The following is a 13074-nucleotide window of genomic DNA, read 5'->3' as shown; positions in this document are numbered from 1 at the left end:
AAGCAGGATATGGAAACACACCATGATGTTAAAGTGTTGCTCTACACGAGGATTCTGCTAATTAAAAGCTTTCAATGCCTTCCTGTGGGACACACAATCAGATACCGATCAGTCTGAGAAGAGTGTACAGGAGACTAACCATACTGAGTGCATGCTAATTCCACTCTTATGCAACAATATGACTGTAAATTTCATTATGTGTGGACTGAGGAAGAACTGCCCTGTACTTTCCTCTCCCCCCTGATTCAGCTGGAGGGAGGTCTGGCTCACTTCTTCTTCTTCTGCTTTCGCTGTGAATGGCCCAATCCAGGAATCCTCCCTCCCTTCTGCTTCTTGGCCTGGTTGTAACACTACGACAGCATTTACCTCCTTCAGCTGGAATGAAATAATGCAGCTTTTCAAGCGTTTTAATCTGACAAGAAAAGTTCAGCTGAACTCCAGCTGGGTCAGTATTTGTCATCGCATGTGTGATTCCTTTCTGTGTTTAATGCAAAAAAAAGGTTCATGGGAACAAAGCCGTCCTCACAGATTCAATCCAGTGTGAACACACTCTTTTACTTTCAGTTTCAGTATTTCTGTGACCAGATGTAGTTTCTCATGCAACCTCTACAATTTTCTATTGCCACTCTGGAAATCCCTTTGCTGCACGCTGTTCATGACAAGATCCTTCACAGATATGATTGTTTGAATGGTAAATGCTCTCTAGTCCTTTGTCTCAACTGTGATTACGTTTCAGGGGGACAAAAACAGGTAGAAGTTGATTCCTTTTTATCTGGTTATCTTCTAAGGCATTATTCAAAATTTCTCAAATACTTTGTCTTTGTCAGCGGGGGAACCAAAACCTGTGACAGATTTGAAAAAATCCACCAGCTGTGATAAACTTTGCTTCGAGTAACTGGACTCCAGTAAACATGGATGAAGAGACGCCACTGCTGAACAGAAGAGCAACGTCTTCTGGTTTCAAGGTTGGAAACAGCTCACTTATTCAGGTTTATTATAAGTGGGTATAATCATGTGATTGTAAAACTCAGAGTAAAAGAAAAAAGTAAAAGTACAAGTACTCTTATCAAAATTACTGCAAGAAAAAAAAGTACTTATTTCTTTCTATCTTGGCTGCATTTGATGCAAATCTGTTAATTAATGAGTAAAACAGATGTAAAGCAGCATGTGGCCTCAGTTAGAATTCCTTCTGTCACATTGTAACATAAATCTTTCTCAGATGTATGTCATTTCACAGGGAATAATTAGAAATGTTTTCATTTTTTAGTTATTGTGGTAATCACATGAAAGTATCAGTATCAGTGTAATCCAGCTGTGGAACAGGAAATGCTCCGTGCACATTACAAACAGATATCGCACTTCCGCCAAACATCTGCATGTAAATTTTATGACTAATTAATTCATTCCATACAAGATAAGACTGATATTAACTTTAATTTAAATATAAGTAAATAATAATAATACTGATAAAGTTTTAAAATTTCTTCAGTATTTCTCTATTTGTATGACCTAACCATAGTATTCTCACACAAATGGTTGACAGTCGCACGGTTATTGCAGAAAATAACCAAAAAACGGTATTTTACTGATGGCAAAACGTATGTGAACCTTTGGGATCTTTATGTAGAAATTTATTGTAGATTTTTCACAACTTCATTTGCAAATGCCCACTGTGTAGATAAGCTAAATGTTAAAATGTTAAACACATAAGTGTTCATATATTAGTGTTTTATAACACACAAGACATGCATGTTGGGTTAATTGTTAAGGTTAATTGGTCACCTCTCACATGTAAGTTGCTTTGGATAAAAAGCGTCTGCCAAGTGACTTTAGAAGAAAGAATAAAATATTGTTAGAATATATTGAAATGCAGAGTTTTTGTTTTGTGGATTATAATTTGTCCACACCCATTTTATTTTCTTAGATCAACAACTCCAGACTGTTCCTGGCCGTGTTCTCGGCAGTTCTGGGGAACTTCAACTTTGGTTACTCTCTCGTCTACTCGTCTCCCGTCCTGCCAAAGTTCAAGAGTCCTGAAGCTGATCCTCGGCTCAGGATGGACACGGAGCAGGCAGCCTGGTTTGGATCCATCTATTCCCTGGGAGCAGTGGCAGGCGGGCTGGGGGCCATGCTGCTCAACGATCTGATTGGACGGAAGCTGAGCATCATGATGTCAGCCGTGCCTTCAACTGTTGGGTGGGTCTCAGCTTTGACCAATAATCAATGCAGCTGACAGTTTTCCAGTTCTGATAACTTTTAAGGCTGCCTTACAATGTAACTTAAATGTAGAACACAGGGGGATGTGACGCTTATGTTTTCAACAACTGTGGCTTATGACATGCCTTTAGATTTCTATTAAGAAAGGAAGAATGAATGGATATGGCAAACCCAAAAGAAACGGTGTCAGACTATTCCATGTCAGCAGAACTTCAGAGGTCAATCTAGAATTTCATTATCTGTCATCTATTATGGAAGCAAAAAGAGGTCAATTAGTCTGAGGGAAAAAATGGTTGCTTTGTCAATCTGTGAAAGAATGCAAAAGAAAAAATCTCAAATCCTTCGAAGTAAAGACATAACTATCAGGGTTTGAATCCCTCTTTCAACCTTTTTTTGATGGAAGAAACAATTTTCCAATGATTCGATGATGATTTACAGAAAGGATTCAATGAGCAAAGTTTTAAAAGGTTGATGTAAATTTGTGGAAAAGTTCAGGGCTTCACCTGTTCAGGCTGCATTTTACCAAATATATGAGACTGAGCTCTTGGAAAATGCTGTAGCTGTTTGTTTTGGTGGATTAAGCCCACAAAGACAAGTTAAACAATACCCGTAATAAAATACGGGTATTGTTTCAACGTAAAATGTGACTCCTTATTTGCATCTGCATAACAGACCACAAAATATATCAGATGCGTTCCACAGAATGAGAAAGCTTGACTTGTGATCAGAAAAGACTTTTATACTTAACAAGTCGGTAAAATCCCAAAAAACTTTTGGTGTAAGCTGAGAATCTGCTAACCTTAATGAAGCAGCAAAGCAGGAGCAGAGACTTCCATTGGGAAGGAACCAAATGTCTCTTGATGACTAAAAGAGATTATTATGAACTGTTAGTGTTCCTGTAGGTTCAGCAGCCGTGGATGAGAGGAGTTCACCATTAATTCTATCTGTGGCTCAGTTCTTTCATAATTTTATTTTTTCAGCGAATGGAAACTTTTTTGTTGTTTTTGTTGTTGTTCTGATAAAAATAACTTCTATATATCACAACACCTCAGAGTAGCTTTCTTTGTACGTACCTCCGTAAGCTCTAAAATCTTTGCTTATAACTCAGTAATTCTGAAAGAGTGTTTTTGTTTTACTTAGTGTCCCAAATTCCTCCCCCCGGTGTTATAGACGCATGCTATTCATGTCTAACTGGGTGGTTTATGAGATATAGTCATGTCTGTGTTTCAGGTACATGTTGATGGGGGGAGCTGTGGACTTGTGGATGCTCCACTTCGGACGTTTCCTGACAGGTGTTGCCGGGGGTATGACTGCTGCATCAATTCCAGTAGGTTACCACGGTTGCAGAGCCTTAACGATATATATATATATATATATATATATATATATATATATATATATATATATATATATATATATATATATATATGTATGGTTATTGTATGGTTATTTACCATATATTACCATATATTACCATATATTACCACATGATATGTCAAAAATTTTATAACGTAATCTTCTGCTTATATATATATATGTATATATATATATATATATATATATATATATATATATATATATATATATATATATATATATATATATATATATATATATATATATATATATATATATATGTATATGTATATATATATATATATATATATATATATATATATATATATATATATATATATATAAGCAGAAGATTACGTTATAAAATTTTTGACATATCATGTGGTAATATATGGTAAATAACCCTAAATAAAATTCTACTTTATTTTACATTCTGTTAAAGGGATAAATAAAAACTTCATGTTAAAGAAAATGGACGAAACATCTTTTCATAGGTTGGTTCTTTAGGGGTTAAATGATTATGTTGTGTTTACACAGGTTTTAACTCATTTCTAAATGTGCTATATATGACCCCAAAAAATAACTAGACAAGTTAACCACTAATTGACGCATACCTCTTCTTAATATGATGAACAAAACCTGCACACTCACTATTTAAGTGAACTCCAGGGAATTCAACCTCATACATCCACTGTTACTACATAGAACTGGCTATTTGAACCAAACATGGCAGAGGAAGACTTTAGATCAGAAAAGCAACATGGCACTTATCAGATTTTATCAGATCAAAAATAGCTGAATGAGGGTTAAGAAACAGAGTTGGGGTACATTGGGACATAGTTATGTAGATAAGAAACTATAGGTTTTGATCCACAATCTGGGAATAAACTAGGAAGGAATTTCACACAAAGTGAGTCAATTTGCAGTTTCTACCTTTCCTACGTACACACATTCCTGTTTCTGCATGTAAATGTTATGTATGTTTATGCTACAGGTTTACATTTCAGAGATTTCCCACAGAGGTGTGAGAGGAATGCTTGGCTCTTGCCCTCAGATCACAGCTGTGTTTGGGACCCTGACACTCTATGCTCTTGGTAACACAACACACACAGCTGTTTTACTCAAACACAGTAAAAGTATCTATTCACTGAGGTCACACAACTTACATTTTTGTCAAATTGTCATTTTAAAGGTAGATTTTTTCATATAATCTGATTAATCTACTGTGAAATATCAGAAAGATACACTGCAGCTGTACAACTGTTGCTCATGGTACCAAACGATGTGCAGGTCTGGTGGTACCATGGCGATGGCTGGCGGTGGCAGGGTCTGTGCCAGCTGTGCTGATGGTAGTGCTGCTGGCCTTTATGCCATCCTCCCCCAGGCGGCTCCTCTCTCTTGGCCGAGAGCAGCACGCAGAGAAGTCTCTCCGCTGGCTTCGGGGAGCCGATTATGACATACATATTGAGCTCCGCGCCATACAGGTAAAAGAACACAACTGCACTTCCTCTGACTTCAGCTGAATACTAACCACAGCCCATATAAATGCTTATAATTACTTTTCTGTTTGTGTTTTTGTGTTTAAAAAATGCAGCACAGCATCAACACACAGGATAAAATCACATGGACTCAGCTGGCAAAGCCCATTTACTACAGACCAATCTTGATTTCAGTGGGGATGCGCTTTCTTCAGCAGATGACGGGCATCACACCAGTTCTAGTCTACCTGGAGCCCATCTTTGCGAAGACCAATGTGTCCTTGGAGCCCAGGTTGAGCATCTTACAGTATTAAATCACAAACTATTCATAAATAATCAGTATATGATCTGAAATCAGGATGCTCTGTCAAGTCCAAGCATTGATGTGTCATTGTTTTGCATCTGTCAGATACGATGCTGCCATTGTGGGTGCCGTCCGCCTCTGTGCTGTAGCCATTGCAGCCACTTTGATGGACAAAGCAGGACGCAAAGCCTTGCTGTACACTTCAAGCATGCTGATGTTTTTGTCCACTCTGACTCTGACCATGATCTCCCACACCACACCATGTCCTCCAGTTCCTGTTCCTGTCAACCACACAACTGTGGACTACAGCTCCCCTAATGGCCTGGGCTCCACCTTACAGGCCACCCAGCAAGCTGCTGCAAGCTTCGTCCCTCTCATTAGCACTGTAGTGTTTATATTCGGTGAGTAAGAACAACAATACATTTCTTGCTTTTAACAGTCCATGCCTTTTTAACCCATGACCTTTGTTTTAACCATATGAATGCTAAGGTTGACAGTACAGAGGTCCAGTTACACAGAGGACCAAAGAGCCAGAGCCTGTATGGGTTTTGGTCCATATCATATGTTGTCAGTCAGGTTTGAGGTGCATCCAGTTCTATCATTCCACATCAGTAATACATACAACAAACTAATGATTACATATCACCAATTTTGTTGATAATGCACATAATCAGACATAGATGAGAAAAAAACAAGACATGTTCATCATTAACTTCTTTTGACAAGTCATAAATTGTTGCATCATCCATTATCTTCCAGTAAACCAACTCAGCTGAACTTTCTAACTAAAAGATATTGGAGTCACCAACTCTTACCCATAAATCCAACATGCCCCCCCCACAGAAAACACACTGTCTAATATCAGTGTACACACATCTGGTGTTTGTAATGTGCAGATTAGATTGCAATGTGTTGACATTAGCTTGTACTGCTAGTAAAGCTAGCCCAGTCAGTGCAGACAATGAACTAGCGCTGCTTTGGTTAAGTAAAGTCAACGAGACTGGGTTTAGTTTTTTGAAGACTCAAGTGAAATTACGGACAATAGTGACACTAAATAGATCTCAGTTAAGTAAAGATGCTTGGGGACGGTCATAAACTCCAAAATATGAGTGGTTTCAGAGACTACAAACTCCCACTACCTCCATCAGAAATGAAGAACATCTTCATGAAAGGAAACCCATCTAAGCTCAGCTGAGCCTGAAAACCATAAACTGCATGAATGAGAAACTTTGCAGCTTATCAGTTTCCACCTAGAAAAAATCAAGTGTGGCATCATTTAGCAAACTAATATTCTGAAGCAAATGGAGCACAACATTAAGCTAATAGTCTGTCAAGAGTTTATTCATGATCATCTGTGGAGTCAGCCCCATCGGGACACCTGATGCTTGTAGGAATAAAAAGTGAAGCCTATGTTGAAATGTTGTAAACTTACATTCTTTCAGGAGTAGTTACAAAAATAACTAGTTATTACTTCAGTAAACATTTACGAATAAACTGAGGGCTTTTATTGCTATTTACAATAACTAATAATGCTAATTTGACAGTTAATGTGTTGATTAAAGGAAAACGTTTGGACTAATTTATACGTTTAAAACAGTTTTCAGAGATGCTGGTGCTTATTATTTATAATAACTAAAAAGTGATTATGAAATATGAGGTACAGTGTGGGTGTGTGTGTGTGAGACCATTTATCTGTTTGGTTAGCATCCTGAAAATGTCTGAGAAGCCCAATTCAAAAAGGAATATTGGTTGGTCATTTCACCTCTCAAACAAGCCAATCAATCCACTTACCAGGGGATTTCTAAACATCCTTTTATTATTGTCATAAAAGGCATGTTGGCATTCAGCTCATCACTGGCTCACACAGCATTTAGCAAAACACTACATAACTGTTCAGTTTGTTTCAAGGAAAAGTGCTCAGAAACACAAATAAGTCAACCAGCCTCCATAAACATACATGGATTCACAAATACTTTAAATGGCTTATTTAAGTTTTATTAACAGTCTGTCATCTCTTTATTCTGTTCATGATGGTTATAGTAAATGTATGTCTTGTTTGAACATGTCTAGACCTGCTGAGCACTCGTGTAGATGTTATTTTTAGCTCTATAAACTGACATTGCACATGAACATTCACATCTTCAAACTCAACTGTGACTGGTGACACTGGTTGGTATGCTGTCACACCCATTTCAAGAAAAAAAAAAACATTAAAACTTTTATGTGCTTCATCATCTCATTGTTGACTGTCTCCTAGGATACGCCATGGGATGGGGCCCAATCACATGGCTGTTGATGTCAGAGGTCCTCCCGCTGGTCGCTAGGGGCAAAGCTTCAGGACTGTGCGTCATCGTCAGCTGGTTGACGGCTTTTGGGCTCACACACGCCTTCACTCACCTGGTGGATGATTACGGCCTGTACGTGCCCTACCTCATTTTCACCGTGGTGTGTGTCCTCTGCCTGCTGTTCAACGCAGTGTGTATCCCAGAGACTCGTGGCCGCTCGCTGGAGGAAATTGAGAACTATTTCAGGACAGGTCGTTCGTTCACAATCATACAGAGTCATTCTGATGCACAGTCCAGTTGAATGAAATGAGTTTTAATGTTGTTATTAAATCTAAAAGAAAACCAATGAATAATCCTGAAAGGCGGCCATTTCTAATAATGGAGCCCTTTTAATTAGTAATGACACACTGAGGTCAGGAAGCAGCTGTTGATCTTCCACACAGGTTGAAGCAAATACAGATTTACAACGTATTTATTCAGCCTCTAGTTAGATCTCTTACATATGCCAATTTACCTCCAAATACTTCAAACACTTTTATTCTTTCCTTCAACCATGGCAACAGAAATCCACCTGCATGTAGCTGGAGGGTTGTGATGCACAACTCAGACACAGCTAAGGTCAGTGTAATCACTGATATGTGCCTAGAGTACAAACATGGGAGTAAAATAAGCCTTATTGTATGAGACACACATGTGAACCAAAATATTAAGGGTTGAAAGGTTAATGGGGTTGCTTGAAGTCAAGTTGATTTATTGGCCTGCTTTGACAACCTGCCATCATTTCACAGAAACACACCAGAACATCCACTTTTTGGGTTACTGTACTACACACTTTACAAGCACTTTATTAAGTTATGATTTGCACTTATGTACCACATACAGTCAGCTCATAGAAGTATTGTACACAACAATGAAGCAACTTTATACTACATTCATTTACAATGTTTTTCTTTTGAATTATTCTTTACTATACACCAAACAAAATAAATATAAATTAAACAATTAAATCATAGTCTATAATCTTTAACAGATCATAATTTATGTACAAAACTTTATAGAGTAAATGTGAACATACAATTATATGAAATGTATTCACCGCTGCGAATGGGTAATTAAAAAACTGGTACATCAGAGGATTGAAACTGATGCAAACAGGCTTAACAGGGTTCAGCAGACCACATCACATGGCAAAGTGTAGTCAGTGTCACAGGACCGATTCCGATCCGGCCACTGGCACTGCCCATTAACGCCCCATTTTTCTAATAACTATGCAGAACCAGTTTTAGTTTGCCAAATCACACAAATTAAATTATCTATGGAGTGACTGTATTAAGATGTGAAATACACATGTAATTGTGTGCACAGTGCTTCATAAACAGCTAAAGCATTAAGATGATAATTTGATTGGTTGTAAAACTTTTAAAATAAGTTGATTGAAATGTCTTGGAGAACTTGTAGCTTTAAACAATAAATCAATATGATTGGATTATCTGAAAACCTGGACAAAGAATTGTGTAGTGATAGGTGAGATTTTGTAAAAAAAAAAAAAAAAAAAAAAGACGAGAAAAAAATGTTGATTAAAATCTTCTATTTTTCAATAAAAGCTGATATTTTACTAAATAAAGTATTTCATATCTAAAAGGTGACTGACACACAATGGAGTAATGTTATTAAAGAAAGACAGTAAATCATGGATGTTTGAAGGAAATAATTTGCCTTACATGACCAAAACAACACAATAATAGTTAAATTAGGCGTGAAACTATATTTTCCCACGCTTTCTGCCATCATTAACAAAAACATTTTAGAATATGAAGCAATGTCTAAGCCTGACTGGTGACTGAATGGCTAAGGTGTGGATATTGGGCATCATCACAGAATTACAAAAACCGAGATGTGATTGAACTGATGTGGTTTATTTTCAGCTTGGGGTTCATTTGAACAATATCCGGCAGTCTCTTGCAGTTAGACAAAGATATTTCTTATGTAAACTGGGTAATGTTAACCAGTTTAAGACTTGGTCTGGATAATAAATTGTTACTTTTGAAATAGCAGGAATTGGTGGTTAAAGGGCCTGTAAAAGTTTATTTTGTACTTGTCCTGTCTTGTCCTGTAAAAATACCTGGTCTTATCATGTTTTTAAGGTTTTGATGTGTATATTTTCTAAGTGTAATCATGTCCAACAGCAATATTGTGCTTCAGTTTTTCTCTCATCCTTTTGAAATCTAAGCGAATGGAAATATACTGCCACATGGCTTGACAAACCATTCTTATCACTTGTTTGGACACATTCCTGAATCAATTACATACTGTAATACTCTTAAAACAAGCACTTAAAAAGATGCATATTACAATGCCAAGTATGTACCTTTTTAGGTGATGCATCAGTTAGGTATTTTATCTTTAGCTATTGCATGTTACCTGACATTGCAAAGCAAAACAGATCAACACCATTAACACTACTTCACTGTAACAGAGGTTTTTAACACTACCTGCTCTCCATTTCCATGACAAGACCAGTCAAAATATAGATTTTTAAAACTAAAACAATTGAAAAAGGAATCAATTGCAAAAACTGTTTCTTATTATCCCAAAACTTCTAATTATTGCTTTTTGATTAAAACTTCTATTTTACAACACTGAGTCAACATCCAGGTAAGCAGATCAATTCTGTTTGTTTGTTTTTTTTAACTTGTGGAAATGGTTAACAGATATATTGGCAACACACTGACACAAAGGCACAAAATGAGGCCAACATAACATAGACACATATCAATGAGACTGTAAACATGGCTCACTCAGTTTTTATATATTCGCTGATTCAGAGGCTATTTTTAGACTTTTGACAACACCCATTTTCATTCTCCCTCCACCCCGAGACAACGCCCAAAGTGATTTTCATTTGTGAAATGTGACATCTTCATGTTTGTCTCTCCCATTAGCGATTGACATAACATAAATGACTGGTATCAGCTAAAAGATTTTTGAAGCATTTATTCAGAGTTCATAGGCTGACAAAACATTTTAATCGCCTTCAAAAGATTCATTAGAGCTGTAAACAGGTCATTTAACTGTCAATTAACCTGAAACTATTCTCAGGAACTCTCAAAGATCTGCTCTTGCTCATCAAAGGGAAAAAATTAAGCTTTCTAAATTCTAAGATGTACTGCAACACTCAGTCTTAGAAACAAGTTTATGCAGGTCTCATTCTATGCAGATGATACCTCTTTAAGGCTTCACTAAGCATTTTTTGTGCTTTAGGCACTAATATAACTGATTATCATCAGAAAATATAATGGTTTGTCTTACTGAAGCACTTCTGAATGTTAGCAGATTTGTTCTTTGAGGCACCCTCTATCAAAGGCTAATTCTGCATCTATCTTGCATCCTGTACTCTGAGCTCACTCCAGGGAATAAAAGTCAGTTCAATATTGACTCTTGTCTTAGCCTTTGCTTTCTTTGTTTGCAATGTCCCATTCAAACTGCAAGAATTGGCGGTTAAAGAGATTTATTTTGTAATTAAGTACATTTCTTCCAGGTCCAATATTTCTTTGAAGAATCAGCCAAGGTGTGCTTCTAATCATACTAATATCCAGTTAATGGCATGTGATCCCAAAGATGCAAATTGTAGCTGTAAAGTGACACAGCCTCTGGTTACTGTTGGACAACAAAGTCTCCAGAAATGTACAAAACAAGTGTCTCTGTGCTATCAAAGCAAGCACATATGTTTGAGGTCTAAAAGTTAGATTGAGCTACTTTAGAATCCAGCATTTTGCAACACATTATGTTCTTTGTCGAATATGCAGTGTAGCTTTAAATAGTCTGTACATTATCTGGAGGCGCTACATGTAAAAAGTAAATAAAGATGGATCAACCTGTAGGTGGAGTTTATCCTATCAGTCTCTCGTATTACCTACAGGAAGGTTTCTGCAGATCCAGCCTGTTATTAGCAAATACAGATACATCCAAAAACAGGTGGCATCTGTTTCACTGTATAGAGATTGAACGGTAATTTCCATGATTTACCTTTCATATGGTTTTTCTGTGCTGTACACATGCACCACCCTGAATTATTGTTTTGTGAGCACTTGTTTCACACAAGCGTCAGGTGTGAACTGAAAAATCTAAAGTAAATCTGAACATAATTCTCTGGACATTTTCCAGTGTTTATGTGAGAAAATGACTTCCTTGTTGGGGTAGGTAAGACAATGAGAACACACTTTACCATCACCCAGTTATATGATGCCTGTTGTTTGCTAAATCAAAAAATCCACATTTTTTAAGCTACAGACAAAACTGTTGCAGATCAATTCATATTTTAAGCAACTGATATGTTTGATTCTATGTCAACGGGACATTAACAATCAGTGAACATCGAAAGATTCTCAAGGAACACTTCCAAATTTAGTTTATCTAATTACACTGACATAGTTATTCATGCTCCCTTTAGCGCTTTACATTAACTAAAGCTGGTTTGTGTTTGTAGCAGGGACATATAAATGTCAAGATTTTATTGATGACCCCCTTGTTTCCTGAGGGCTGAATGTCTGTATACGTGGGGTTGGTTCCTACAGGAATGTTGTCCATCTGGCCCATCGAAACGCATAGACACAGCCACCTCACCCAGCTGACATCAAGCAGAGGCACACCCAAAGTCTCACACATCCCCTTGCTGCTGTAGATCTTTCCATCCAGAAAATGAAATAATAGAAAATAAACTAAATACTAATATGGTAAATTATTGGATAGTTGAAGATTCAGAATAGTCTGAAAATAATTTGTTTGAGCCACACCATTACCATCAAGAGGCAATATTTACTTTAGAATGCCTTATGATTGTTTTTATTTAATATGCTCAATTCTTAGTTTTTAAATCACAGATTTTTTCTTTCTTGTCGTCTAAAGTACAAAGGTATTGCCTGTCTTCCCACGTCTTCCTATAATGCTAATATGACAACGAAAACAGTATATGGTGTATATACGTATGTGTATATATATATATATATATATATATATATATATATATATATATATATATATATATATATATATATATATATATATAGAAATATATATATATATATATATATATATATATATATATATATGTATGTATATATGTATGTATATATATATATATATATATATATATATATATATATATATATATATATACATACATATATACATACATATATATATATATATATATATATATATATATATATATATATTTCTATATATATATATATATATATATATATATATATATATATATATATATATGTGTATGTATATATGTATGTATATATATATATATATATATATATATATATATATATATATATATACATATATATACATATATATATATATATATATATATATATATATATATATATATATATATATATATATATATATATATATGTGT

The 13074-nt window shown here is 35.8% G+C and overlaps 1 protein-coding gene across 1 annotated transcript; it reads left to right on the top strand.

Moving 5' to 3' along the window:
* Window positions 1-911: 911 nt before the first annotated feature.
* slc2a6 (solute carrier family 2 member 6) lies at window positions 912-7941 on the top strand (the record flags this gene model as incomplete). Its single annotated transcript, XM_079253024.1, has 8 exons — window positions 912-965; window positions 1925-2196; window positions 3448-3544; window positions 4568-4667; window positions 4864-5057; window positions 5168-5343; window positions 5461-5756; window positions 7613-7941. 8 exons carry the CDS (start codon window positions 912-914, stop codon window positions 7939-7941), a joined length of 1518 nt encoding a protein of 505 aa, XP_079109150.1.
* Window positions 7942-13074: the final 5133 nt, after the last annotated feature.

The sequence above is a fragment of the Telmatherina bonti genome (assembly GCF_933228915.1).
Source record: "Telmatherina bonti genome assembly, chromosome: 14".
Lineage (NCBI taxonomy): Eukaryota > Metazoa > Chordata > Actinopteri > Atheriniformes > Telmatherinidae > Telmatherina > Telmatherina bonti.
Note: the sequence above shows the minus strand (reverse complement) of the source record. Positions and strands in the feature narration are given on the sequence as shown.